Genomic DNA, 26,260 nt, shown 5'->3' with positions numbered 1-26,260 from the left:
AGATAAAATGCCTAAATTAGGTTTAATTCCCTAACCTCAAATTAGATTAGTTAATTTAAAAAGCTGGTTCCCTGATTGTTACAATTGTTATGATATCAATTAAATTATATAAAATCGGCAATATCTTCATTCAGTTCAAAATCAATTTAAGTGGTTTTATTGATAAAATTCAGATATATATATATATATATATATATATATATATATATATATATTATTTCAGTTTTAACTTTTTTAGTAAATATTGCACCATTAAAAATCTGTATCAGTATAATTAAATCGAGAATTGAAAATCTAATCAAATCCAAAAGCATTGCTAATGTTAAAACATTCTCAACCATGACATACAGATTCTGATGTTGACATCATAACATTTATCCACTATTATTTTCCTGTTATTTGTGGGAAAATCCAAACAAAAGGACAGCGTGCTTCCACCATCCACTGTACATGAAAACAACCTAAGTATACATTTTTTCCCCATAACCCCCTCATCTCACTGATATGCAGCTGCCAGCTCTTTCCACGGTAATGGAAATCGAAGAGAAAGCCGCGAAAAAATTATTATGTAGAAGCAGTTCAAGAAACTGAAGTTTGAGTGGTTACTATACCTGTACTCATGGTAAGTTCGAAACCCTCTTTTCTCAGCTCTTGTTTGCACCAAGGCTCTCGTAAAATAAGATATACCCGTGATCTGTATTGCTCGAGTACTCCTGGGCTGACCCGAAAAATGTTTGAACTGCTGACTCATCAATCATATCCACATTTTCGTCATCGAAAAATAACCAGTGGTTATGGCTTTTCACCAGGCTAACATAGTGCCCATGGTTGGGTCCACTTCCCACGTGAACTACTACAGCAAATAGAGAATACTCGGAATCTGAATATTCATCAGTATTGCTCAGTTTCAGCTCAAGTGGGAACACAACGCGGTAGGAGAGTTTCTTGTACCGGCCAAGCTGCTCAATGTACTTGAACCGTTTCAAATGGATAACCAGGATGTGAGGAGGCTTCTTTATCTTCATTCTCTTTTGGGCCTCTTGCAAACTGCAAGTAAATCAACATCATCCGTAATTATTGCTATATGCATATTCATCATTAAAATGACTATGATATGCATCTTTGGAACCATTGAAATATTAGACTTTAAACTCTGCATCTATTAACTTAACTATTTACAAAAATGAAACAGTTAATTGAACCATGCAAGTTTGATTTTTTAATCATTAGGGAAAATGCATAATCATGAGTTTAGTCTTTCGAACATCTCATTTAAGTCCATGACCACAACTGACATCTTTTACTAAAAACACCCTCAATTTAATGTGTTTGGTCTTGGCTTGCTTGTCTGCAACTCTCACACATTATAGTAATCAAGAGAACTATCAATCCTCATTGTAAACTACTTCTACAAACTGAATCCTAAAACCAAGTGAGCAGGCATTCAAAATATGATACATCTACAAGAAAACATTATAAATGAAAAGTACCTGCAGCACTTATCACAAAAAAACTTGTCTTCTGCATTCAATGTCTCGGTAGAACTGAAATTTTTCAAACAGCTAGTTATTGAGCTATTTTGTTCAATATCAAGGCTCAAATCCAAGAAAGCTTCGTCTCTTGCAGTCACCGTCTCACATCGCAAGCATCTTGTCTCATTGGTAAGTATTCCCTGTCTCAAATTGCCCAATCAGATAATGAAATTCTTCCTAAAATACATGAATGCAAAACAAGGAAACCCACACACATACACAGAGGAACTCAGAGAGGAGAGAAACAAATGTAAAAGCAAATACAATGCAAAACTAAAACAATTGATCAGAATATAGGAATACAACCAGCAGACTTACCTGGAAATTCTTGTGAACCCAGGTAACCAGAGGCTCTTTTTTAACACCATTTGCCTGAGGATTCTTTGGCTCATTTGCAGTCTTTTCCGATGGTAATGAAGTTTCTTCCTCCTTTTTTGCAGCTTGAGCCTCTTTCTCCAGTATGTCAACAAGTTCATTCAGCAAAAAATTCAAGAACTCATGAGCATCCTACCAAAAATCATAAAGAGAGAAAAAACAGAGACAAATAGTTATTCCCTTCAGCATTAAGCAATAAGCAATAAGCAATAAGCATTAATCATTATTATGATAAAGGAAAGCCAACTTTTCTGTGACATGCCAGAAAAAGTTACAACATTAGACCAATTGGAAACCTTTAATTTCATAGAAGAGATCATCAACTTAGAGGAAGTTCTTCAGCCAAATAAATATAAAGCACCCTACTACCTGGTGCATATAGCTGCGGAAAAGCTCATTTTGTTTCTTCAATCTCTGTACAAAACGCTTTGGAGCAATGACACCTGTCTTCTTCTTCTGTGAATTTATCTAAACATAAAGAACAACCAGCAATTGGCCCCATTAGAAATCAAGTATAAGCCACATATGTCACACAACTACAGGAGAGGGAGAGGTGGAGGGAAAATATACCATAGCAATTAATAACCTTTGTTAGACTGAAGACAATCATCTTCCCCACTACAGTTAAAACTTAGGACTCTCAATGGCCAAAGAGAAAACCTGAACAACACATTTTGCATGCATCTAAGCAATTTCCTAAAGGACCATACTTCCAATACTGAAGTATCAAACCAAACCATTTAAAAGGAGTTTACAAAAAAAGCAGAGATTAAGGAGCACTTTATGTTCCATTAATCATGAAGGGGGTTTTAACGAGGCCTGCCATTCCTATCAAAAAAAAAAAAAAAAGCAGAGAAAAACATAAGCAGTTGCTAGAAAGGATAGGATTTGCAGAAAATAAAATGAATTATTTTAAAAAGATATTAAAAAAATGCATGAACACCATTCCTTCTTGTACAAAGATGGGTCCTTGAGCAAATGTAATGAAAATCTTTTAGTAATAATCCATTTAACAACAATAATTATCTTTATTTCCGATCACATATTGTTAAAAGTTTACATAAGGTCCATTTTTCATCATATCATTAAGATGATATATTGGGCTTCATACTTCTAACTAATTGCACATGAGCTCCTAGGATGCCTAATAATAAAATAAAAAAATTAAATGAATCAAATGGGAGATTAATTCATGGAAACTAAGGCAAGGCCAAAACAAGGCATTGCAACTTAAGCACATTGTAACACCACTGGCTTACCAGAAAACAAATTATCACTAGGCAGAAAAAGTAATCCGCTCTAAAGAAATATGGGCTGCTCATCAAAGATAGAGGGGTACAACCCAAGATCACTACACTTCTGGAGGGGTTTTTACCTGTGTAAACAGATCTGCCAAGCAAGTCAGCAGATTATCTTCAGCATCAACACCATTTTTATGAATTGCATAATATTCTAGCAGCTGTTCACGAAATGGGACACAAAAATAAAGTGCCTGAAAAAAATAGCAATGAAATGAGACTATCATGATTATTGAAGCTGAGAGGCTATTGTTGCCCAACAACTTTTAAATAAAAAGAACACTATTATTAAATAACATAAGGTTGAACAACAAACTGTAAGTTACCTTATTAGTAATGATGAATTAGTTAATCATTTATGCTGTCAGCAACAAAATCCACCCTAGACAATTTTTTTCTCCTTTCCTAATATTAGTTTATATCTATCATGGTATCAACCTCTCAATACGCATATCTTGAATATAAACCTTCTAATGTCAATCTAAATTGTGACAACCATGCCACCCGAATGAAGCACAGCATGCAATTACCAGATAATTTCATTCCCATCAATTCCCTTGAGGACTTCCCAAATTTACTTACTTTCAACTGCTATCAGTGGAGCAAGTGAACCATTAGTCAAAACCATTAGAATCCAAAAAATACGAACCGTGAATATTTGTAAACAAAACAATAATAAACATGTACCAGAATATATTTGTATAAACAAATATTATTGAAAAGAAATTGTTCGAACCTAAAAATTCAAAATCAATCTAATCGGAATATTAAAATATACATAAAAACCATCAAATTCATTATATATATTTTTAAAAGGGCAAAACGTGACGAATGGAATTAGATTCTAAATTGAATTGCTACTGAAAGAAGAAGTGTAACAAATAAGAACCTGCAAAACGCTGTTGCAATAGCAAGTGTTGCCGAAGTTCTCAAGGCCAAAATATCGTTCGCCTTCAGGGAACTGATCGCCCAATGCTTTCTCGAGTTTTGAACCCGCTGCCCCCATCTATAAAACTAAATTTAAGTCTAACTCAGATCTTCTCCCGATCGATTCAGCTCAGTGATTCTAACTCGCTATTCACGATTGCAATTATCTCTCCCTCTTCTTCAGTTTTGATTCGGACTACTTCTAGGGTTTGTTTAGTTGAATTGTGTTTTTTTCTTCCTTTTATTCGTGGTTTCTATTTCCAATTTGGGGCAGTGGAAATGAACCGAACGTTTGTCTCGTTTTCTTTTGAGACGGCTGTTGGGACGGAAGGGATAAAATAGGTAAAAATACTATATCAGTCTCTGTATTATATCTCTAATTGTATTTTAGTCCTTCTACTGAAAAACTAGGTTTAATTACGAAATAAGTACCCAAACTATACTTTTTATTGACTATAATTGTCTAAAGGTTTTTTAGTCAGAATAAATGTCTAACATTTTATTTTCTTCTCATTTCTAGTTTGCCTATTAAAAATAAATTGTCCTATAAATATGTGACGCGTGATCTCTTTTCAAAAAATATATCCAATTCAATAATTGTCTAATTAAAATTTCAAAAATATTTTAGGGATAAAATGCAAATTTCCCAAAACTTTGAGAGCGTCAAGGCTCCTATCATTGCCCCTGATCTTATAAATTATTAAATATGCCATCTTAATTATTAGAACTTTTTCCTTCCAAAGAAAATCATGAACCCAACAATAGCACTTCATAAGTTAAAGTGAATAAAATAAAATCAAAGGTGACCACATTGTACTTTACCCCAATTTTTTATGGGTAAACTATAAGTTTAGTATCCTAACTATCACTTTTATTCCGTTTTGTTCATCCAATTATTATTTTTTTAAATCACACATAATGTTATGTTTTGGTTATTCGTTGTTAAAAAATTAACAGAAATATTGATATGATATTTTTATAAAAAATCAGTGATGATGTGATATTACCTTATGCAGGGCCGTGGCTAGCTTGTCGGGGGCCCTGTACAAATTCTTATAAAGGGCCCCATATTTTCTAGATAATAATAATAATAATGAAGTATATATAAAAATAATATTAAAAAATAATAAATAATAATAAAAATGATTAAATTGAAAAGAGAGTCAAATTCAAGGGTCAATTTGTGAAAAAAATGGAATTAGAATCGAATTTAGGACCCAAATAAGCTTTTTAAAAGGTACGAGGACTAAAAATGTAGTTTATCCTAAACAAAACACGCGGAACAAAAGTGGTTCGGTTCGGGTTGGTGGGTCTCCACAGGTCCAACGGGCTTACCATATAAGCCAAACAACTTTTGAAATTTCATTTGCTTTCCTTTGAATCAAAAGTTCCCCTCTCCCCCTTTTATATTTTCTCTCGAATGATCTTCGGTAATGAAGAACAAAAGCCTGAGTTCTTGATGAACCCAGAATATGGTGGTGGGTCCCCTATTTTTTGGGGGCCTTGCGCGGTCGCGCACCTTGCGCCGCCTCACCTACACCTCTGCCTTATGATGACACATCATCAACACCGTTAATTATTTAACGGTATGTAACCAAAAGAAACGTTGATTTTGAAATAAAAAATAGTTGTATGACCTAAAACAAAATAAAACTGATAGTTAAAGTACTATTTGTATAGTTTATCATTTATATTAACGAGAAAAAGAGGAGGAGAAATAGATGCCTTATCCATTTACACGAGTGGGGAGAAAGTGAGCTAATAGTGAAAAAAAAAAAGCAAACGAAGATAATACAGCTGAAGCCAAAGAATTAAAGATGTTGAGCTATTCTGTTGCTTCCCCAACAACCCTTACTTTACCTCCGAATCCCATGTTTTCAATTGCCAAAACTTCCTTCACCGGCGTCAGAATCCAGCGCTTTTGTCCCCAGCGGTTGCCTTCTCAGACGACCTCTTTTCGAAGACCATCAGCGTCTTCGTCGGTGGTAACGATGGCAAAGAGAGAAGAAGAAATGAAGGAAATAAGAGCTAAAACGACTGAAGAAATCAACGACGATGTGGTTGAGTTAAAAGGAGAGCTTTTGATGCTTCGTCTTCAGAAATCGGTTCGCAATGAGTTCAAGTCTAGCGAGTTTCACCGTATGCGCAAAAGGGTATTATTTCCCCCTACATTTGGTTGTTCTTTGGTCTTTTTTCAACAGTTGAATCAGATTTCAAATGGGATTTCAGAATCTGGGTATACAATACTTGAATTTTAAAAGTGTGTTTGGAACTTTGCTTAGAACAAATATGTCAGTGTGCTTCAAGTTCCCCAAAATCTAAACTTTGGACGTTGCATTGAGAATGACAGCTATATTTTTTTAATTGATAATCAGCAATATATATACACTAAACGTTAGCAATTTTTTATGAACTACGAAAATAAATTATGAACCTCTGTTGTCAATGCTGTGTATTTGCCTTCAAATTGTGCACCAAAGAATGAATGCAGTGAACTTTATGCATTGTTAGTAGCATAAGCGAGTTCATATAATTGTAGATATACATCTGTGTGTCGCGCAGCATTGTGTCCACAAGCTGGTATTGTCCTGTTTGGATACCAATCGGTCCTATAAGGTTTCGTCACTGGAAGTTTTGCTATGATCAAATGGTACCAGAAAATTTTCAAGTGGACTCCTGTATGGGTAGGAGGTCTTGCGTTTGAACATGGGGAGGTACATTTTTTAGAGACAACCTTGTGCGACAATGGGTACAAAAATGAAAAAAAAAACACGACAATGGAAGGATAAGAGGTAAAACCAGGTTGAGTTATGTTTGTTGCTTTTCAATACATTCAGCAGCATTATTCACATACATAGGAGTTAGGACCTACCTATGAAGTGGTAATTAAAGCTGTATTAGATTGTAATTAACAGAAATTATAATAATGACGAGGATCCTTCGAGTTCGTTTCACTCATGATTGAGATTCTTTGGGTTTTCTGTCTACTTACAGCATGGACTTTAGTTGTATATTATTTATTTCCTTTGTAAAGATTACAGGTTGTTCTACGACCGTTTAAGAGTTTAATTCAGTGTTATTACAAGGATGCAAGTGTTCTTGTCCTTGACAGATTGCTCGTTTGCTGACCATTAAACGGGAAAGAGAGATTGAGGAGGGCATCACCAAGCGATTGTCAAGAAAGCTTGATCAGCAATGGAAGAAAAGCATTGTTGTGAAGCCACCTCCATCTTTGATTAAGTTGCGAGAGCAGGAGGCAGCTAAAGAAGCCGAGAAATCTGCTGCTTGAGCCACTCCAAATACTTCCACAATTTCATGGCTTTAAAAAAGGGCTCTTTAAATTGTTGCTGATTATAATTTTACACCATTTTGTGAGTGTTACTGAAGCTAGGGTTTTTTTAGTTTCCCTAAGATTGTTGATTACCCTATTTATTATTTCTTTCATGGGGAAGCTTTTATTAAAGACTCGTTTCAACAAATTGATTCTGAGTTTTCATTTGTTGTCTTCACCAGCCAAGCTTGTGGAGGGAACCTTCATTTTTGGCCAATGAACAGATACAGGTAGTACATAGCACCAATATAAAAGAAAGCTAAGAGCACTCCACACATCGAACACATTGCCGATTTAAATTCTGCTGCCAGAAAAAGAAAAGAAAAATCAAGATCACCATGGAAAAAGGGGCAGATCCAAATCTCACAACCAAAACCTTAAACATTGACTCGGATTACAGAAAAGCACCAAGTTATGCTCGATCGCCTCTGTAATCACCACCAAGCTCATCTAGACAACTCACTTGCTCGCCGATCCGGCTCAGCTTACTCCTCTGAGTCCACCTCTTCTTTCCTCTCTCGCTTCTCCCATTCCAACATTGACTCCCAACTCGCTGAGTCCCTTCTCATTGCTCAATCCGATCCATCTCGGCTCAAGTCTCACTTCACGGATATCTCCTCCTCCATCTCGGATCTCGAAGAACTCGTTGCCGAGAGCTCTTACTTCCTTCCTTCTTATGAAGTCCGCTCTTCTCTGAAAACCATCTCCCATTTAAAGCAGAATCTCGAGACTTTAAACTCCGAGAGTGTTGGATATATTAATGCGTGTAACGTATGTATGCCCGATATATTAAGGGTCATGTCATATCGGAAACGGATGTGTACTTCAAGATAAGAGCTGGAGCAATACACCTATATGCTCAATCTAGTATTAAAGTTTTGGTGAGATGCTCGTTCAAAGATCAAACTTTTGATTTGTGCTAATTTAGACTCTAACATGTTCAAAAGTTTATAGTACGTGCTTAAAACTTTTCAGTGATAAATGATCATGTAATTTCTCATATATTATTGGTGCAAATATTTATCACTATCCTCTGTTAATTTTGTTTCTTTCACTGATTTTGGGTTAAAAAAGAATGGATTTTTTTTCATTTACAGCATATCAAATAATTATCTTATGTTTATATTTTTTAGCAAATTTTATAAATATAAATTCAGACAAAATTATTAAACGTATTAAAACCATAAACAATAATATAATTCATGTATTAAACCTGCCATGTTGCTTTTGTTATCGTGTGTGATTTGTCGACTCATCCATCCTATTCTTATGATTCCCACTTTTGCGGTGGAGGAATATCTACGTAACGAAGTTTTTATTTTATTTTTTGCTTGTCTTGTTTACCAAACTTTGATTCCTCCATACATTTTAAATCAATCTCATACGCACGTTCATGATTGACATATATTTGATGTTATAACATGTGCATTTATATTTTATTATTTAATAAAACATTTTATTTTATAATTAAAACATATAAAAATAAAATATTATTATAATTGAAAAAATAAATCATAATTTAGATAATTATATGTTTATATTAATAGTGTTTAAAAGATAAATGTATAAATGTTGTAAAGTATTTATAATATTATAAAAATTAGAATAATAAACAATAAAATTTATTGTTTTAAAATAAAATAATTATTTATTTATAATTTTTTACGAAGGTGAAATAAATTAAATCAATTTTTTTAAACTTGAAACTGCCGGCATTTATTAAAATTAAAAAATGGTTCTAATTAAAGATTAAAGCAATAAAACAACAAAACGTAAAAACTAAGAAACGAAAAAAGGAAAGCAAAATAAAGCTAAAGTTGCCAGCTGTTCCTCTCCCCGGCATCTGAAAAACAGTCGATGATCGTCCACAGCAAGGAGAAACTAAGCATGAAACATGGTAGAATTAATAACAAAATGTTATTTCTTTAAAAAAAATTGTTTTTTAAGAATTAATTTATTTGAAAATTTGTTTTTTAGAATTAGTTTTAACAATTAATTATTTAAATTTAATTATATATGAATTTCCATATAAAATAACAAGAATTGTGATTTATTTAAACAATTATTTTAAGTGAGAAGAAGACCTTAGACTATTATGAGTACTTTTCTTTTGAAGTTGGAAGAAGACCCCAGACTATTATCAGTATCCACTGAACTTCATCTGTCAGTAAACCGGAATTCGTAGGGGGAAAAGAACGACAAAAAAAGTTGGCGCTTTACTTTATGCCAAGAAAACTTTAAAGCCGTCTTCTTTTCTTCTTCATTTAATTTTTGCGTTCAGAAAAATACAAAAGATATGACAAAGTGTTTCAGCTTGACTGCAACGCGGGACTGGTGTTTCCGCTACAGCTTTTCCAACGCCGGTCTCCGATCATCGAAGACGGACCTCGGCGTCGGCACCGTCATGCACGTTTGGGCCCCAAAAGCTCACATCAAATCCAAGCCCACGTTAATCCTCATCCACGGCATAGGCGCCAACGCAATGTGGCAATGGAACGACTTCATTTCACCCCTCATGTCCCGATTCAACGTCTACGTCCCGGACCTTCTCTTCTTCGGCGATTCCTACACGACCCGACCCGAACGTTCCGAGCAGTTCCAGGCACAGTGTGTCATGCGGGTCATGGAGGCCCATGGGGTCATGGTTATGAACGTTATCGGGATCAGTTACGGCGTCTTCGTCGGTTACAGTATGGCGGCACAGTTCAAGGAGAGAGTGAAGAAGTTGGTGCTATGTTGCGGTGGGGTTTGTATGGAAGAGAAAGATATGGATGAAGGGATGTTTATGTTGCGGAAGACGGCTATCAGATAGAGCAAAATCGCAACTGATAATTTGAGAAAATAAAAATAAAGATAAAAAGAGACGCAAAATTTACGTGGAAAACCCCTAAATAAAATAGGGTAAAAACCACGGGTAACGGTAGAAGAATTTCACTATGAGAAAATAGGAATTACAACCTCTCTCGATCTACCAAGGAGAAAACAATTCTCAAGAAACTCTATAAATTCTCTAGTATTGGAAGAAAGCTAAAATGCTTTGGGATGATTTTGAAGTTAAATAAGCTAGGATATTTATAGTTGAAGCTTAATGACTAATTAGTAAATACCCTAAATTACAATGACTAAAATTGAGATTTTACCATTGTTGATTTTCAACAAATAGCCAACCCTTTTTGACAAAATTGGTGGCTGCCACCGAAAGTGGCTTGGCCACTTGTTTATTTTTCAACAATCTCCACTTGAAGATTTGATTGGAACAATCATATCTTCACACCATTCTTTCTACCTTGTACCATCATGTTTCTTATGTCTCTGACAGGCCACAAGAGGATCGACACCAAGTAAATTTATCAGCGTTGATCGCATTTGTCATGAAATCTGCTATGTTGTCTTTGGTATGAATCTTCTACATATCTACTGTCCCTTCTTCCACCTTTTCACGAATGAAATGGTATTAAACTCGTATGTGTTTTGTCCTTGAATGAAATGTTGGATTCCTTGCTAGATGCAAGGCGCTTTGACTGTCACAAAACAGAGAGATATACTCTTGATTGTGCCCAAGCTCCTCCAATAACATCTTCAACCAAATTGCTTCTTTATTGGCTTGTGAAGCTGTTACATATTCTGCTTCTGTTGTGGATGTAGCCACAATTGACTGCAACTTAGAAACTCAGCTTATAGCTCCATCAGCAACTTTGAACACATATCTTGTTGTAGATTTGCTTTTATCCAAATCCCCTGCATAGTCAGAATCTACATACCCATTGATTAGTAAGTTTGATCCTCCGTAACATAATGCAACATTTGAGGTCCCTTTGATGTATCTCAGGATCCTCTTTACTGTATTCCAATACTCTTTGCCTAGATTCGCCATGTACCGACTAACCACTCCCACTGCTTGTGCAATGTCTAGTCTTGTGCATATCATAGCGAACATTAAATTTCCCACTGCTGATGCATACGGTACTCGAGACATCTCCATCCTCTCTTCTTCACTGCTAGGACTCATACTGGAGGATAATTTGAAGTTAATAGGAAGAGGGGTAGAAATTGGCTTACAATCTTGCATGTTGAATCGTGACAAGATCTTTTTCAAGTAATTCTTTTGTGAAAGCCAAATCTTCCTATTACTTCTGTCTCGGTGAATTTGCATCCCTAGAATCTTGTTTGCTGATCCCAAGTCCTTCATTTCAAATTTCCTAGCCAGTTGTGCCTTCAATTCTTCAATATGATCTTTATTGGGTCCTGCAACCAACATGTCATCCACATACAACAACAATATAACAAAATCGTTATCACCAGACCTCTTAAAATAAACACAAGGGTCTGCATTAAGTCTGTTGTATCCAAGGCACATAATGAAGGAATCAAATCTGTTATACCAACACCTCGGCGCCTACTTTAGACCGTACAGAGATTTGTTCAACCTACAAACCAAGTTCTTCTTTTCTTCTTTTTCAAAACCTTCAGGTTGGAGCATATAAATCTCTTCTTCAAGATTTCCATGAAGAAAAGTTGTTTTAACATCTAGCTGCTCTAGATGTAAGTTTAATGTAGCACACATTGCCAAGACTACTCGAACTGTTGTTAGTCGAACCACAGGAGAAAAAATTTCATTGAAATCAATACCTTCTTTTTGAGCATATCCTTTGACCACCAGTCTTGCACGATACATCTCCACTTGATCGTCACCATTTCGCTTGATTTTGAAGACCCATTTGTTATCAATTGGCTTCCTTCCTTGTGGTAGTGGCACAAGGTTCCATGTATTATTTTTATAAAGGGCTTCAATTTCTTCTTGCATCGCCATCATCCATAATGAAGCATCTGAGTTGTTTATTGCCTCCTGGTATGTTGATGGCTCACCGTCATCTGTTAAAAGGCAATATGCAATATTACCTTCTATAACATAATCTGAGTGCCAATTGGGACGTCTTCTCACACGATCTGATTGACGAGTTGTTGGAGCTTCATAACTCTCTGGTTCTTGTTCATCATGTGCTGATTCTGCTTCAGAAGAATCTCCTTGTTCAACCTCCTTTCCACATGTATATGTGTAGTCTCTGACTCTTCAGTGCTACCATCATCTTCTTTTCTTTTTAGTTTATCTTCTACAAAAATAACATCTCTGCTGATAATCACTTTGCGGGCAGTGGGATCCCACAAGCGATAGCCCTTTACACCATCAGCATACCTCAAGAATTTGCATTTCCTGGATTTTGGATCCAGCTTTGAGATTTCTTGGGAGTTGTATATCACGTACACAATACTTCCAAATACATGGAGGTTTGAATAATCAGCTAATTTACCAGTCCACATCTCCAATGGTGTCTTCAGCTCTATTGTAGTTGATGGAGCTCGATTCACCAAATAACAGGCGGTATTGACTGCTTCTACCCAGATTGATTTTTCTAGGCCTGCATCCCTCAACATTGCTCTTGTTTTTTCTAACAAGGTTCTGTTCATCCGCTCTGCCACTCCATTTTGTTGAGGAGTGTTCGCCATTGTGAACTGTCTTTTGATGCCTTCTTTCCTGCAAAAGTCATCAAATTCTTCGCTTGTGTATTCTCCTCCATTATCTGTTCTGAAACACTTGATCTTATTTCCAGAATCAAGTTCCACCCGCGCTTTGAAGTTTTAAAAGTGGAAAACACATCTGACTTCTTCTTAATAGGGTACACCCAACATCTCCTTGAGTAGTCATCAATAAACGAGACAAAGTATTTTGCTCCGCCTAGGGATGTAACTAGTGCTTGCCATACGTCAGAGTGAACCAATTCTAGAACATTTTTGCCTCTAGAATTTGATGTGTTGAATTTCAACCGGTGTTGCTTACTTGTTATGCAATGCTCACACAAAGTAAGTGATACCTTTGTTAAGCCTGGAAGTAGTTTTTGCTCCACAAGGACTTTCATTCCTTGTTCTGACATGTGCCCAAGTTTCTTATGCCATAGCATTGCAGAATCTGAACTACATGAGGCAACATCGGCTTCTGCTTCTAGCAATATCAGCATGTACAAGTTTGCTGCTATCTTTTCGCCTTTCAGCACCACAAGCGCTCCACGGAACACCTTCATGATTCCTTTTCGTGTTTCAATCTTGCTAGCATTATTATCCAACAATCCGTAGGATAATAAATTTTTCTTCAGACCTTTCACGTGCCGCACATCTCGAACAACTTTAATTGTTCCATCATACATCTTCAATTTGATGGTTCCCACGCCAACGATCTCTAAGGCATGCTCATTGCAACTATACACAGATCCTCCTGAGACAGGTTCATAATGATGGAACCATTCTCTTCTTGAGGTCATGTGATATGTTGCTCCCGAATCGATGAGCCATATATCTGCAAATCGTTTTCTTCCTTCCACGGTGGTTGACGCTTAACAGCATAGAGCATATCCATCATCTGAAGTGTTTGCGGTATTGCCTTGTGGATTGGAGTTTTTATTTAGACTCCAACAATCCTTCTTCAAGTGACCCTTCTTTCCACAGTTATAACACTTTAAATTCTTCTTGCTTCTCGACTTCGATCTACCATGTTTGTGACTACTGCTTTGGCCACGTTCTGTTGATCTCCCTCTCATCGTTGTCATCGTTGTCAACGCTTCTGCTTGTTGCAGATTTACTTGTCTGTCTTTCTTGTTCTTGCACCGATTTTCTTCTTGTAGAACAGCAGCTGCAACGTCATCGAAGACTAGACTGGTGACATTACTGTTTGTCAAGTTGATGATGAGTTGATCATATGAATCCGATAGACTTTGAAGTAGAAGTTCAACACGTTCTTGTTCTCTTATTTTACAGCTTAAGGATGTAAGCTGAGAAAATAAAGTGTTCAGTGTATTTAAGTGCTCTGTCACTGAAGTAGAATCTGACATACGGAGAGTGTACAATTTTCTCTTAAGGAAAATTTTATTGTGCAGCGATATGGCCTCGTACAGTTTGGTGAGATGATCACATATCTCCTTAGCTGTCTTTTTCTCCTCGATGCTTAACAATACTTCATCTGCTAATGCTAGATGAAAGTTCCCGTCCATTTCGATCCATTTGTTGTCATCTGTGAAATCCACCGGCATTTCACTGATAGCTGCTAGACAACCGTCTTTCCTCAGAATGGCATTCATCTTCAATTTCTACAATGAGAAATTTCTCCCATTGAATTTTTCAATATCAAATTTTGTTGTCATAGCTTCTTTTACGGATAGCTCCCACTATTTCACTATCATGAATAGTTTTATGGAACATTCAAAGAAAGAGTAATACCTTCTTACTTTCTTATGTTGGAGGATCCACCTTTTGGTGGCAACCACAAAGACAATAAGCAGATATTACACACTCAAATCTGGCTCTGATACCAATTGTTGCGGAAGACGGCTATCGGATAGAGCAAAATCGCAACTGATAATTTGAGAAAATAAAAATAAAGATAAAAAGAGACACAAAATTTACGTGGAAAATCCCTAAATAAAATAGGGTAAAAACCACGGGCAACGGTAGAATAATTTCACTATGAGAAAATAGGAATTACAACCTCTCTCGATCTACCAAGGAGAAAACAATTCTCAAGAAACTCTCTAAATTCTCTAGTATTGGAAGAAAACTAGAATGCTTTGGGATGGTTTTGAAGCTAAATGAGCTAGGGTATTTATAGTTGAAGCTTAAGGACTAATTAGTAAATACCCTAAATTGCAATGACTAAAATTGAGATTTTACCATTGTTGATTTTCAACAAATAGTCAACCCTTTTTGACAAAATTAATGGCTGCCACCGAAAGTGGCTTGGCCACTTGTTTATTTTTCTACAGTTTAAAGTGAAGAGCGTGGATGAGGCTGTCAGTATTTTGTTGCCCCAAACGTCCGAAAAGATGAGAGAATTGATGAAGATTTCGTTTTATAAGCCTGCTAAAGGACTTTCCACTTGTTTTCTAAACGATTTCATCAATGTAAGTGAAGCTTCTCTAATTCTTTTGGAATCATTGTTTCTTCTTCGACTACATTTCTGGGTTTCCCCCCCTGAAATAGTGGTCTTATAGTATGATCGTCTTAAGTTTTTACCGGAATTCGATTCTGTTGGCAGGAAATGTGCACAGACGAAAAGAATTGATCCAAGCATTACACAAGGACCGAAAGCTGTCGGATCTTCCAAAGATAACTCAGGTTATGGCAGTTTGTCTGGAATTTTGATGTTCTTCTATTCTGGGATCTTTACTGAGTAAATGTTGTTCTTATGTGTAGCCAACACTAATAATCTGGGGAGAATATGACCAAATATTCCCCTTGGATTTGGCATACAGATTGAAAAGGTAACTAATATCGTATATCGGGTTCTTTTTTCCCTGAGTCTGAAATTTGTTTTCGTTGTAATAGTGATGTTAAGCTGCTCATGCAGGCTTCTGGGAGACAATGCAGAACTAGTGATCATAAAGAATGCAGGGCATGCGATCAATATAGAGAAGCCTAAAGAGTTATACAAGCACTTCAAATCTTTCCTTATTGATTCACTCCCTGCTTCGAAACCCGGAAATTATAGAAATGGCTGTAAAACAGATTGAAAGGTATGCAAAAAGATCCAAGATAGTGTCTTGTAAGATTTTTTGTTCAAGTTCTTCCGATTAAATTGCAGATAATCATTCCCAGTATTCCATAGTCAGATGAAGGCATTTGTTACTCAGATTAAGCGTGCTTCATACATTTGGAATTTATGTATGAATTCTCAAATCTCAAGCTTCAATTGGCATCAAAGTTGCAGAAGAAAATTGTTTACATTTTTTTATCATATAAAAAATATCAATGCAATCATCATCTTCAAAAGTCAAAACATTGCTGCAATCTATGTTATTGGTTTACAGTTTTGGTGGGACGATTTCCTATTGCCTGTACTTGGTTATCTAATAAATATATTCTGCTTAAATCACAACTTTTGCATGTGGGGTAATGTTCTTGTAGTCTGTCGTGCACCTTACAACATTCAAATGAAGATGGCATAATAAAGGAAATTAGACATTGTTCATTGCCTTCTTCAAGCAGCAGTGCAGAAAACTCTACAGAAAAAAATATACTCTTATGTATAATATATATATATATATATTCTCAATATCATAAAATTATCTAGCTATATGTATGTGTGTGTATATATATATATATATAAATCTAACCATGCTGTATGTTTATCTTTAATATCATTATTTTCTTTTATAAACTATTTTTCATGACATCAAATTTGAATTGACAAATTTTCACTTAAAACTATTATCTAAACAATACAATAACATTCTTTTTTATAATTTTAATTTCTTTTTCAACTAGAGTTGTTCATGAGTTGAGTCGGTCACGTTTATGCATAAAATTTATTGTTCATCGGTTAAACTTAAATTATGTACATCAAGTTTTATTAAAATTTATTTCTATTTGTAGATGTCTAATTCCAGTCTGATTTAGATCCACTCATATCATTTTTATTTTTTAAGATCATTTATTTTATTTTAATTTTAATATTTAATAATTTTTATATATTTTATTCTATTAAATTTGTTTGTGAGGTTTCTTTCAACTTTGATGTATGCATTTCTTTTGTTATTCAAAAAGTGGGAGTAGTAGATTGCGGATGAGGAATAGTGTGTTTCAAAATCTTTGTGCTATAATTCATGCTTTTGATAGAGAAGTGTTTTGGGAAATAATTTGGGAAATGCCCACTCCTCCAAGTCTCCAACCATTTCTTAAGAACCTTTTTTTTGTTTTTTGTTTTACTTTAATTTTATTAAATTATTAACATCGTTCAAATTAAGTAATCAACCTATGAGAAATGAATTTAGTCTGGTCACTACAATAGAGGGACCCGGCATGTAATTTCACCTAGAAAATATAAGGGTAAGCTATACAAATGGTTACTAATTTGAGTATGTTTTATTTTTCCCACTAAGTTTTAAAATGGTCACAATTAGACTACTGATCTGGCACCATTTGACCACGAAGGATAGTAATTTTGACTGCATTTGACTCGTCTTCTTTAAGGAGAACCCCCAACGTGCGTAAGAACACCAAAGTAGAGAGCAGCAACCCTTCCATTTATTTGATGTGGAAAACATTGGCATCTGCAACTTCATCAATCTTGACAAAACTAAGCACATAAGGAGCAGAATTTTCCAAAGATATTGCCCCAGAAATAGATTCACTGTCATCATATGATATCATGGCTTTAAGAGAAACTAAAAGAAAACTTGCATGGTGATCATCATGGGATGCTTTCATACCCAAATCAACTTCAAGAGGAACCATAACTACATCAGAGGAGTCTTGTCAAGACCTTTGTACCTGCATGCAGGAAGGACCAATTTTTTTCCATTAGATTCAAAGGATAAAATAATCTCTACGTGATCTCACTGCTTTGAGGGTTAATCTCCCACTTCATGTTTGGCCTCATAACCATAAGTGGAAAACTATATTTACACTGTTCGTGACCAACCAATCTTCAGCAGCAAGTAAGCTTTCCCCATTATAGCCCTTGAAATTTTCTATAATATAAACAGCTTCAGCATGATAGGTTGAATTCTCAAGAGAATATGATATCCGTGACCATGAAGTTATTTCTTCCACATGGTTGGTTTCATCAAAAGGATTGAACAAAGATAAATTCTTACTCAACTGCACACTAGAAGGAATATATGGGCTTATTAAGTTGAATTTCGTAGGGGGACTCGATATAAAATCCCTTAGCCTGAACCAGGAAACCACCGGAGCTTGTCTGTAAGATAAGGTGAGCTGATGAAAATCCACCCCATCTAGGTAAAAATACAAAACATATTGGAGCTACTTCACAAGGTCCAAGTTAAATCTCACTAAAATTGCAGGGATAGGACTGTATATTGGTGCTGAATGGTTCATGAATGTGTAAAATGCTTTCGGTGCATGTATTTGCTACTGTCAAATAAGCCACTAAAGGAAAAAAATAAAAAGTTCCGTCCCAATCCATTATAGGTGGATTGATCTCTACATTAGGTGAAGATAAATTGTCAAAAGAACTCAATTCTGACACCTTTTTGTGCCTTTTCATACTAATACTTGTACTCTTATGACTTAGTAAAGGTTCTCTACATGAAGAAATATTATGTTGATTAGCACCATAAGTATGAACTGATGAAAGCTCATGGATGCCAGGTCTTGAATATAAAGAACATGAAACCGTTGGACCATTTAAGGAATTTAAACATGCTATGGTTAGATAACCAACTTCTGTTACTTGCTTACATCCTAAGGTTACTTTGTTCTACATGAGATGAAGCACTGATGACCACCGAGTTGTAGCGCAGAAGATGATGAGAATTCTACATTTGAAAGAAGAAAAATCTATAGCGAGTTAAAATGGATGACATGCATTTAGTTGTAGCTAGCAAGAAAGTGGAGCCGCAGTGCGTGGAGATGATTGTGCCTTTGTATTCTCACGGATGTGAGAGGAAAGTCAAGAAGAATTTGTCCCATCTCAAAGGTACTTTTGAATTAACTTTCTGAATAATTAATATTAAAAAAACCCAGGCAAAAACCCACCTACTTCAAGTGTAGAATCTTCAGTCAAAAAACCTAGGCAGTGTTGAAGGAAAACAGAACGAATGAGAATTGGTGCACAAACTCTCAACACTTAAACGAGTCATGAAAGTTCTAGTATCATCACTAGGATGTGTATCACCGATGATAGATTCTTGAAAGCCCACATATAGGATAAGTTAAGATTTTCTTAGGAATTGAGGGTTAAGAATTAGAGTTTCTCCTTAAGGAAGACGAGTTAGATGCGGTCAAAGTTATTATCCTACGTGGTCAAATGGTACCAGATCAGTAATCTAAGGCGCCACATTGGCATTATGTCATCTCAGTAGTAGCCGTTAACGATCTAGTGACTGATTTGTTATAAAACGATATATTAGTGATCATTTTGTAACTTTTTAAACTTAATGCGGTAGAAACGAAAAATTACTCAAACTCTAGTGACCATTAGTGTATTTTACTCCAAATATAATCTTTTAATTAAGGGGAAAAACCTTGGCAAACGTCATAATCCATCGTATCAATCCAACGGTAGGAAATGAATAGAGCAAAATGACACAAATCTACCTAGAAAATCAGAGAATAAAACCCTACATGTAGAGACTCTAACCTCATCCTTCACCTGCCTTTTGTTCTTCTGCAAAAGCGCCTCACTATATCCTTTCTCTCTTCCTTCCCAGAGAGCAAGACACTTAGGAGCCAACAAGGTTTGACCATTTCCCCTAAATTTTGAATTAATTGCTATATTTTTTTGGTTCTATTTTGCTTTTAAATTTGGGTTACCGGTTTGTTTAATTGTTTTAGCTGTTAAACTGCGGTGTAAGTATTGAGAATTTTAATATCATATCGATTTCATGGCTGATACACATTTTCATTTCTTGTGCTTATTGTATTATGTTTATTCTTTTATTTATAAAGTTTTGTTTGACCGTTTTGGTTTTTGGGTGGTGGATTGTTGACCCTAGTTGATATAGAATTTGCATTAATTTGGTTAGCATTGGATAAGTACTTTGTTTGGAATATCAAAAGAGGGGGGGGGGAGCTTTTTGCTACTAAAGGAAGAAAGAAATGGGTTTGGATAGAATGGTTGAAATAAGTATTAAATTATATAACGGTCGCATGGTAACATTTTTCAAGGTTACCATGACACCGCATCTGCAACATAAAACGGAGTTATTTTTAGGAAATAAATCATGTCCGCAACATCCGCAACAACGACGACAACCGCAACCGCAATTTAGTACATGATTAGTAGGAATAACTTGGAAAACACATGTGTTCAACAAGCCTTGATAATATTTAAGGAAATGAATACACACACATACATATAAATGAAAACTAGCTTTTGACGGCATGAATCAAGAAAAAAATGCAGGTTGGGCTTTAACTGCGGATCAGAATAAGTTATTCAATGCTGGGGCCACTAGATGGTTGGTAAAGTTTTGTTGATGTTAGGGTATTTGAAAATAGTTTTTTTAGCGTGAGCAAAGCACGTCATTCGAAATTTGGAGATGTTGCTACTGATATCGGTTTTGGTCACTTTGGCTTTTCCACTGTTAAGGGTAATTGTGGCCTTATTGAAGTGTTGCCAGCTGCTGTGCAATTTGTTAGTTGGATGTTGGGTATTTCTTTCTTTGCTTCTGCTCAAGGGAGGGTTAAAGATAGGCTGATTGTTGAGAGTGATAGCAGGGTTTCAGTAAACTGGATCAACAATGTCGACTCATGCCCAGTTGTTTATGCCTTCGTTGTTAGAAATATAGTTGATAATCTTAGAATTTTTTTTGGGGGGGGGTTATTAATTGGGTTGCAAGGACAGCTAATATGGACGCTGATGCTTTAGCAAAGGTTGGAATAGGCTAATTTTTATGTTGTTTGTATTCTCAGTTTTGTCTTTGATTCCTGTTCGGGTGGGTTTTGTTGGCTGTTGTAAGGGTTATTTTGAAGAGATCTCTAGGCTGTAATTAGTATTTTCTTTAATGAAAATCTAAGGCACTCTTTTCCTCCTTCCGCTGATTAAGGAGCTTTTTTCAAGCTCCATTAATCAAGAAGGAGGTTTTTAATGAAACCTTCAAATCTTATAAAAAAAAAATTATTATAGTGTTAAAATTCTTAGTGTATCATGGCAAGTAACGGAATCCATGCCCTTTGTGGTAGAAGCTCATATTTTCTATGCAACGGCTTCTAACTATGATTTTTGAGCTGTTAAAAGCAATCATTTAGGTTAAGCTTCCATACTATGATTCTACCAGTTTATTTTGTTTTATCTTATTTATTCTTGTCACATATATGATGATTGTTTGAGTTGATGTGAACAATGACCATTAGAAATCCTCTGGCGTTAATTTGATTGGAATCCTTTTGGTATTTCCATCAATGATGGATGAAATGGAAGTCTTATTGGTTTACTTTTTATTTTATTTTTCCAAGGATGCATTCTATTGTGCTTATATCGTATAATGGTGCAGTCAATCTATGAATTTTCTTACCTTTCATTTTAGGTTGCACTAAATTTTAAGTTTTTACCTATTTCAGCCTGCCAAAGGTCATTTGGCATAAACTTAAGATCAAGTTGTCAATCCTCATATTGGATGGCAATATTACCTTGTGGAAGTACCTGTGTTGCCCAATGGGGTATTCGTCCTCAGTTTATTGTACGACCCTATGTGGCAAATCGAATAATGACAGCCCAATTAGGGTAAGTTTTCTGGTCAACCCTTTTTTTGCATGGAAGGGACATTACTGAATTTGATTGTTAGACGTCAATTATTTTCTTTGGGAGCTTTATATAAACATGGAATCGCTGAATTTGCTATGTCTTAATATATATTTTTAATTTTTATATTTTAATGTTGTATTGTTTATTTGATTTTTTGTATACATTATATACAATACAAAAAGTATGGATATTGATCCAACTCATCTCATTAATATTTGTAGTACAATCCGTCAGTCGATTTCGCTTCATTTAGTTCAGTTTTAATTTCGGTTTATCAAATTTCAATTAAGGAGTTACTAGTTATTTTTTTATGGTTTTTGCATCAATATGCATTTTTTTTATATATATTTATGGTTTCTGCATCAGTATGCATTGCATTTATGAAATTTTGATGCATATCATTTTGGTGAACATAATGATAAGATGGAAAATTTACCCTTTTAATTTTTCTTTTGTTAGGTTGTAATTGCTGTAATGATTACAGAAAAAATTGGGGTGGAGGGGGGGTGTTGCGAGTTTGAGTGCCAAAGAAAAGAGTGGGGATGTATAATGTATTTTCTCCACCCATAATACTTTTGGTATTTATGGAAGAATAATTTAGGTTTTTATTACCCTTTTGTAGGGTAACATGTACAATGAGTTATCTGGAAGCATCGAGTTCAAGCTTATTTTCACGTGATTCCTTCCCATTATTATCCTATATGGGGTCATCTCAAACATCACATCGTCGTAGGGGAACACGGTTCATTGTTAGAGCTGAAACTGTGAGCATAAACCTCAACTTATTTTACTTTTGTATGTGTGTGTGTGAAAGTGGAGCCTGTAATGGTTTTTTCCATTAATTATATATTTTGAAAATTTTGGGATGAAAATTTATTTTTGCTGTAGTTGCAATCCTACTTTGCTGTTCTGTTCTCAATTTAACATGATCATGCATTATAATAAGCAGGATTATTACACTGTCCTTGGGGTGTCAAGAAATGCAAGTAAATCCGAAATTAAAAGTGGTATGATAACTTACCGTACCTTGTTCAGTGACTGTTCTATTTTGTTCCCTATATGATATTGTGGGGGTATTTATGTGCTTATTTTAGTTCGCCAGTCTATTTCTTATTTATGGTTATGGTACACAACTTATTGAAATTAAAGTTTATCCAGCTTTAAGGATTTCTGCATTGAAAACTAACACTATTGCAGAAGCTTCAGTTTTCAGGGAGGGTAGGTTTTAGTGATATAAGGAAAGAGGAATTTAGAGAGGATGGATGAATTTGAAGAGAAATTAAAGACACATTCGATGATATGAGTAGGTACACATATCAAGCATGTATAGAAGCTGAAAAAACTGTCTGTTTTCTGGGATAACATTGAGGCATCTTCTTTCTGTTCAAGAGGAAGAGAAATGAGTGCTTGCAAGTCTTAGAAAGAAATGTAAGACTAGGTCTAATAGGATGAGTTGGCAAGTGGTGGTATTGTGTTGAAGGTTCTCCTGTTCAAAAGGAAGTATATTTTAGGTGTCCCAACTATTTGAGGGAAAATTTATGGTTTCCTTGCTTTGATTTGAAATGACTAACGGTGTATTTACTTGCATGTACAAGTGACTGATAATTATGTAAACTAGATTTCTTTTTTCTCAAGTACTCCAAAACTAAGTGGCTTAGCTGTTTGTTTCTTTTGCTACTTTTTGCTTTTATCGCCCTTGTTATATTATCTCAGTGTTTTTTTTTGTTGCAGCTTATCGAAAGCTTGCTCGGAGCTATCATCCGGATGTGAACAAGTCAGTTGTTAATCTTGTATTTCTTAGCCTTTTATTATGGTCGTGTCTGGTTTGCTTGTATATATTTAATAATATTTAGATGTTTTGACATAATGTGGTAAATGCATGTATAATGTTCTGTGGTAGGAAACTTGAGCTTTAGTTTTATATGGTTCCGATAAAATTTGTGAGATGACTCGGCTAGTTGTAATTATCCGGATTTTTCTGGGATTCCAAGAATCTATGTACTGGAATTTAAGCTGAGAATATAGAAATAAATAGTGATAAAAGATGTCTAATTATTGACCCGTACAATGCAATATGCATTAGGAAAAATTTGAGAATAGTTGGGTTATCGTGTTGTGGTTTGTCTGTGAGAAGTATCAATATTCCTTTATCTAATTAGTTCTTAATTCTTCGTTTTCGATTTTGTATCTGGAGGTAAAAGTTGTTTCATGTAGAATTGACCATAATGCTGTTCAGAAAAGTGGCTTTTCTCCTGGTTGAATCACAGCAATTAGCTTCCTTGTGATGTTGTTGAATATAGGGAAATTAGTAACAATGACGTTGTTGCTAGGGAAATTCTGTATTAAGGTAGATTTGAATTCCCTATGAGATCATATTAATAATATGGATCACTATCTACTTATTTTCTGTTTTAGCATCTGCGTCACATGATGGAGAATCAGCTTTGAAGATTTTTGTAGATGTAGTGCACACTCACCTTCTTTAGTGTATTTGAAGTTGCCTAATCATCTTTTTCAGTTGATAGTACCTTTATCCAGATTGAGATATTAAATGATGGTTATAAAGTGAATGTGGCTGTTGAAAGAAAGAGAAAATAGAATAGTAGTCATAGATTTCCCCAACTCAGATATTTGTTGAGTTTGTATCCATATATTTCTAAATGTGATTGATGAAAGAGAGAAAATGTAGAATCCTCTTTGTAGATTTCTGCCTTCTAGTCAGATATCTTCTCTGAAGTCTTCCAAAACAGTTTGTTGCTTCTAGTTAAATAATCTTCTTAAATCCATGCTTAAGTAGTTGGTCCATTTTTCCTTCATTATTTCAATTTCTTATCATCGTATGTTGTTTTGCAGAGATCCAGGGGCAGAACAGAAGTTCAAGGAAATTAGCAACGCATACGAAGTAAGAGTTCCATGTTGTGCTTACATTTGGCTTCTTTTTATACGATTGAGATGCATCAGTGACTATGGTCATATGACATCTAATGATCATTGGTGTGCAATGTATTGCTTAGGTCTTGTCTGATGATGAGAAACGATCTCTTTATGATAAATATGGGGAGGCTGGACTTAAAGGTGCTGGTATGGGAATGGGGGTAAGTTAACGCTAACACTTCTGAATGAAGATAATTTATTTCAAAATCATTTTGTGTCAATGATGGCTTGTTTATTTCTTAGGATTTTAGCAATCCTTTTGATCTGTTTGAGTCGCTGTTTGAGGGCATGGGCGGTATGGGTGGCATGGGCGGCATGGGCGGCATGGGCATGGGTGGCCGAAGTTCCAGGAGTAGAGCAGTTGATGGGCAGGATGAATATTACAGTCTTGTCTTGAATTTTAAGGAAGCAGTTTTTGGAGTTGAGAAGGAGATTGAGATAACCCGACTAGAAAGCTGTGGAACATGTAACGGGTCAGGTGCAAAACCTGGTACAACAGCGTCGAAATGTACAACGTGTGGCGGGCAAGGCCAGGTGATATCATCTGCAAGGACTCCATTAGGTGTCTTCCAGCAGGTAATGACTTGCTCTTCTTGCGGTGGGACGGGGGAAATTTCTACCCCGTGCAATACCTGTTCTGGTGATGGGAGGGTAAGGAGAACAAAGAGGATCAGTTTGAAAGTTCCAGCTGGTGTGGATTCCGGTAGTCGTTTAAGAGTCCGGTCTGAAGGAAATGCAGGAAAGAAGGGTGGGTCTCCTGGTGATCTCTTTGTTGTTATTGAAGTTATGCCAGACCCTGTCCTAAAACGAGATGATACCAACATATTGTATACCTGCAAAGTGTCTTACATAGATGCAATACTGGGAACAACCATCAAGGTTCCAACAGTAGATGGTATGGTCGATTTGAAGATACCAGCTGGGACGCAGCCTAACACCACCCTTGTAATGGCAAAGAAAGGTGTCCCAGTTCTAAATAAAAGCAACATGAGGGGTGATCAGTTGGTGCGCGTACAGGTTGAAATACCGAAACGATTGAGCAGTGAAGAGAGGAAGCTTATTGAGGAGCTTGCTGACTTGAACAAGGACAAGGCAGCAAGCAGTAGGAGATAGTTGCTGTTCTTTGAGATTGAACTAAAATTTTGGGCAACTTCCCTTTAAATTTTGTGTCAATTATCTATGAATGAATAACGAATCTTATGCATACTAAAAAGCTAACTCTCGTTATTATGAAGCAATAAAGGTTTTTTCCTGCTAAATTTCAATTATACACATTAAAAAGGAAAGCTCTTGCCTCTTGGCAATAGTACACTAAAATATAGGATGTATTATTTTATTTTAACATAATTTCCCTCTACCCTACTTTTATAATGTTATTAAGTAAATTTAAAATTGATACTATTATTAGTTGTCGGTAAAGTGATAGCTTCCGATTTTATCTTTTTACTATTATTCGTTCAAACTGTAAAAGCATCATAATAAATAATTTTTACGAATTAAATATTACTCCACGTAGCAGATGATAATTTGTACGGTAAAAGTTCAAAGATTCCCAATTCCCAAAACATTGACCCTACCATCCAGAACCCGTAAGAAAAATAAAGAATTC

General features: G+C 35.5%; 3 protein-coding genes and 1 long non-coding RNA gene across 5 annotated transcripts; 3 read left to right on the top strand and 1 right to left on the bottom strand.

Annotated features, from left to right (window-relative positions):
- Nucleotides 1-347: 347 nt before the first annotated feature.
- LOC120125570 (ubiquitin carboxyl-terminal hydrolase 4) lies at nucleotides 348-4,400 on the bottom strand. Of its 2 annotated transcripts, XM_039143977.1 has the most exons (7): nucleotides 4,095-4,400; nucleotides 3,283-3,399; nucleotides 2,277-2,375; nucleotides 1,851-2,039; nucleotides 1,491-1,672; nucleotides 612-1,047; nucleotides 348-461 (listed from the first exon to the last, which is right to left on the bottom strand). In XM_039143977.1, the coding sequence occupies exons 1-6, from the start codon at nucleotides 4,209-4,211 to the stop codon at nucleotides 645-647; spliced, it is 1,107 nt and encodes a 368-aa protein (XP_038999908.1). In that variant the 5' UTR covers nucleotides 4,212-4,400; the 3' UTR covers nucleotides 348-461; nucleotides 612-644. The 2 variants fall into 2 exon arrangements, with proteins under 2 accessions (XP_038999908.1, XP_038999907.1); XM_039143976.1 differs by lacking the exon at nucleotides 348-461 and having other exon boundaries at nucleotides 482-1,047.
- Nucleotides 4,401-5,891: 1,491 nt separating this feature from the next.
- Nucleotides 5,892-7,604, top strand: LOC120125571 (50S ribosomal protein L29, chloroplastic-like). The gene is made up of 2 exons (XM_039143978.1): nucleotides 5,892-6,285; nucleotides 7,245-7,604. The coding sequence occupies exons 1-2, from the start codon at nucleotides 5,950-5,952 to the stop codon at nucleotides 7,419-7,421; spliced, it is 513 nt and encodes a 170-aa protein (XP_038999909.1). The 5' UTR covers nucleotides 5,892-5,949; the 3' UTR covers nucleotides 7,422-7,604.
- Nucleotides 7,605-15,317: 7,713 nt separating this feature from the next.
- On the top strand, nucleotides 15,318-15,748 carry LOC120125573. Its single transcript, XR_005516375.1, has 3 exons — nucleotides 15,318-15,409; nucleotides 15,544-15,623; nucleotides 15,702-15,748. It is a non-coding gene; the product is annotated as an uncharacterized LOC120125573 (long non-coding RNA).
- Nucleotides 15,749-19,596: 3,848 nt separating this feature from the next.
- LOC120125568 (chaperone protein dnaJ A6, chloroplastic-like) lies at nucleotides 19,597-25,789 on the top strand. The gene is made up of 8 exons (XM_039143974.1): nucleotides 19,597-19,704; nucleotides 21,529-21,696; nucleotides 22,340-22,481; nucleotides 22,667-22,724; nucleotides 23,449-23,491; nucleotides 24,571-24,619; nucleotides 24,732-24,812; nucleotides 24,895-25,789. The coding sequence occupies exons 2-8, from the start codon at nucleotides 21,590-21,592 to the stop codon at nucleotides 25,762-25,764; spliced, it is 1,350 nt and encodes a 449-aa protein (XP_038999905.1). The 5' UTR covers nucleotides 19,597-19,704; nucleotides 21,529-21,589; the 3' UTR covers nucleotides 25,765-25,789.
- Nucleotides 25,790-26,260: the final 471 nt, after the last annotated feature.

This window comes from Hibiscus syriacus, unplaced genomic scaffold (genome assembly GCF_006381635.1).
Source record: "Hibiscus syriacus cultivar Baekdansim isolate YM2019G1 unplaced genomic scaffold, ASM638163v2 tig00110432_pilon, whole genome shotgun sequence".
In the NCBI taxonomy this organism is placed as follows: domain Eukaryota; kingdom Viridiplantae; phylum Streptophyta; class Magnoliopsida; order Malvales; family Malvaceae; genus Hibiscus; species Hibiscus syriacus.
This window is presented reverse-complemented; position numbering and strand designations above follow the sequence as displayed.

Excerpts from the sequence above, each read along its gene's own strand:
- LOC120125570 (XM_039143977.1), bottom strand. The coding sequence starts at position 4,211 with ATGGGGGCAGCGGGTTCAAAACTCGAGAAAGCATTGGGCGATCAGTTC. Across the intron at positions 3,400-4,094 it reads ATTGCAACAGCGTTTTGCAG|GCACTTTATTTTTGTGTCCC; the intron begins GTTCTTATTTGT and ends TATTTTTTTCAG. Across the intron at positions 1,673-1,850 it reads GGGTTCACAAGAATTTCCAG|GGAATACTTACCAATGAGAC; the intron begins GTAAGTCTGCTG and ends AATTTGAGACAG.
- LOC120125571 (XM_039143978.1), top strand. The coding sequence starts at position 5,950 with ATGTTGAGCTATTCTGTTGCTTCCCCAACAACCCTTACTTTACCTCCG. Across the intron at positions 6,286-7,244 it reads TTCACCGTATGCGCAAAAGG|ATTGCTCGTTTGCTGACCAT; the intron begins GTATTATTTCCC and ends TGTCCTTGACAG.
- LOC120125568 (XM_039143974.1), top strand. The coding sequence starts at position 21,590 with ATGGCAATATTACCTTGTGGAAGTACCTGTGTTGCCCAATGGGGTATT. Across the intron at positions 22,725-23,448 it reads TAAATCCGAAATTAAAAGTG|CTTATCGAAAGCTTGCTCGG; the intron begins GTATGATAACTT and ends TTTTTGTTGCAG. Across the intron at positions 24,620-24,731 it reads AAATTAGCAACGCATACGAA|GTCTTGTCTGATGATGAGAA; the intron begins GTAAGAGTTCCA and ends TGTATTGCTTAG.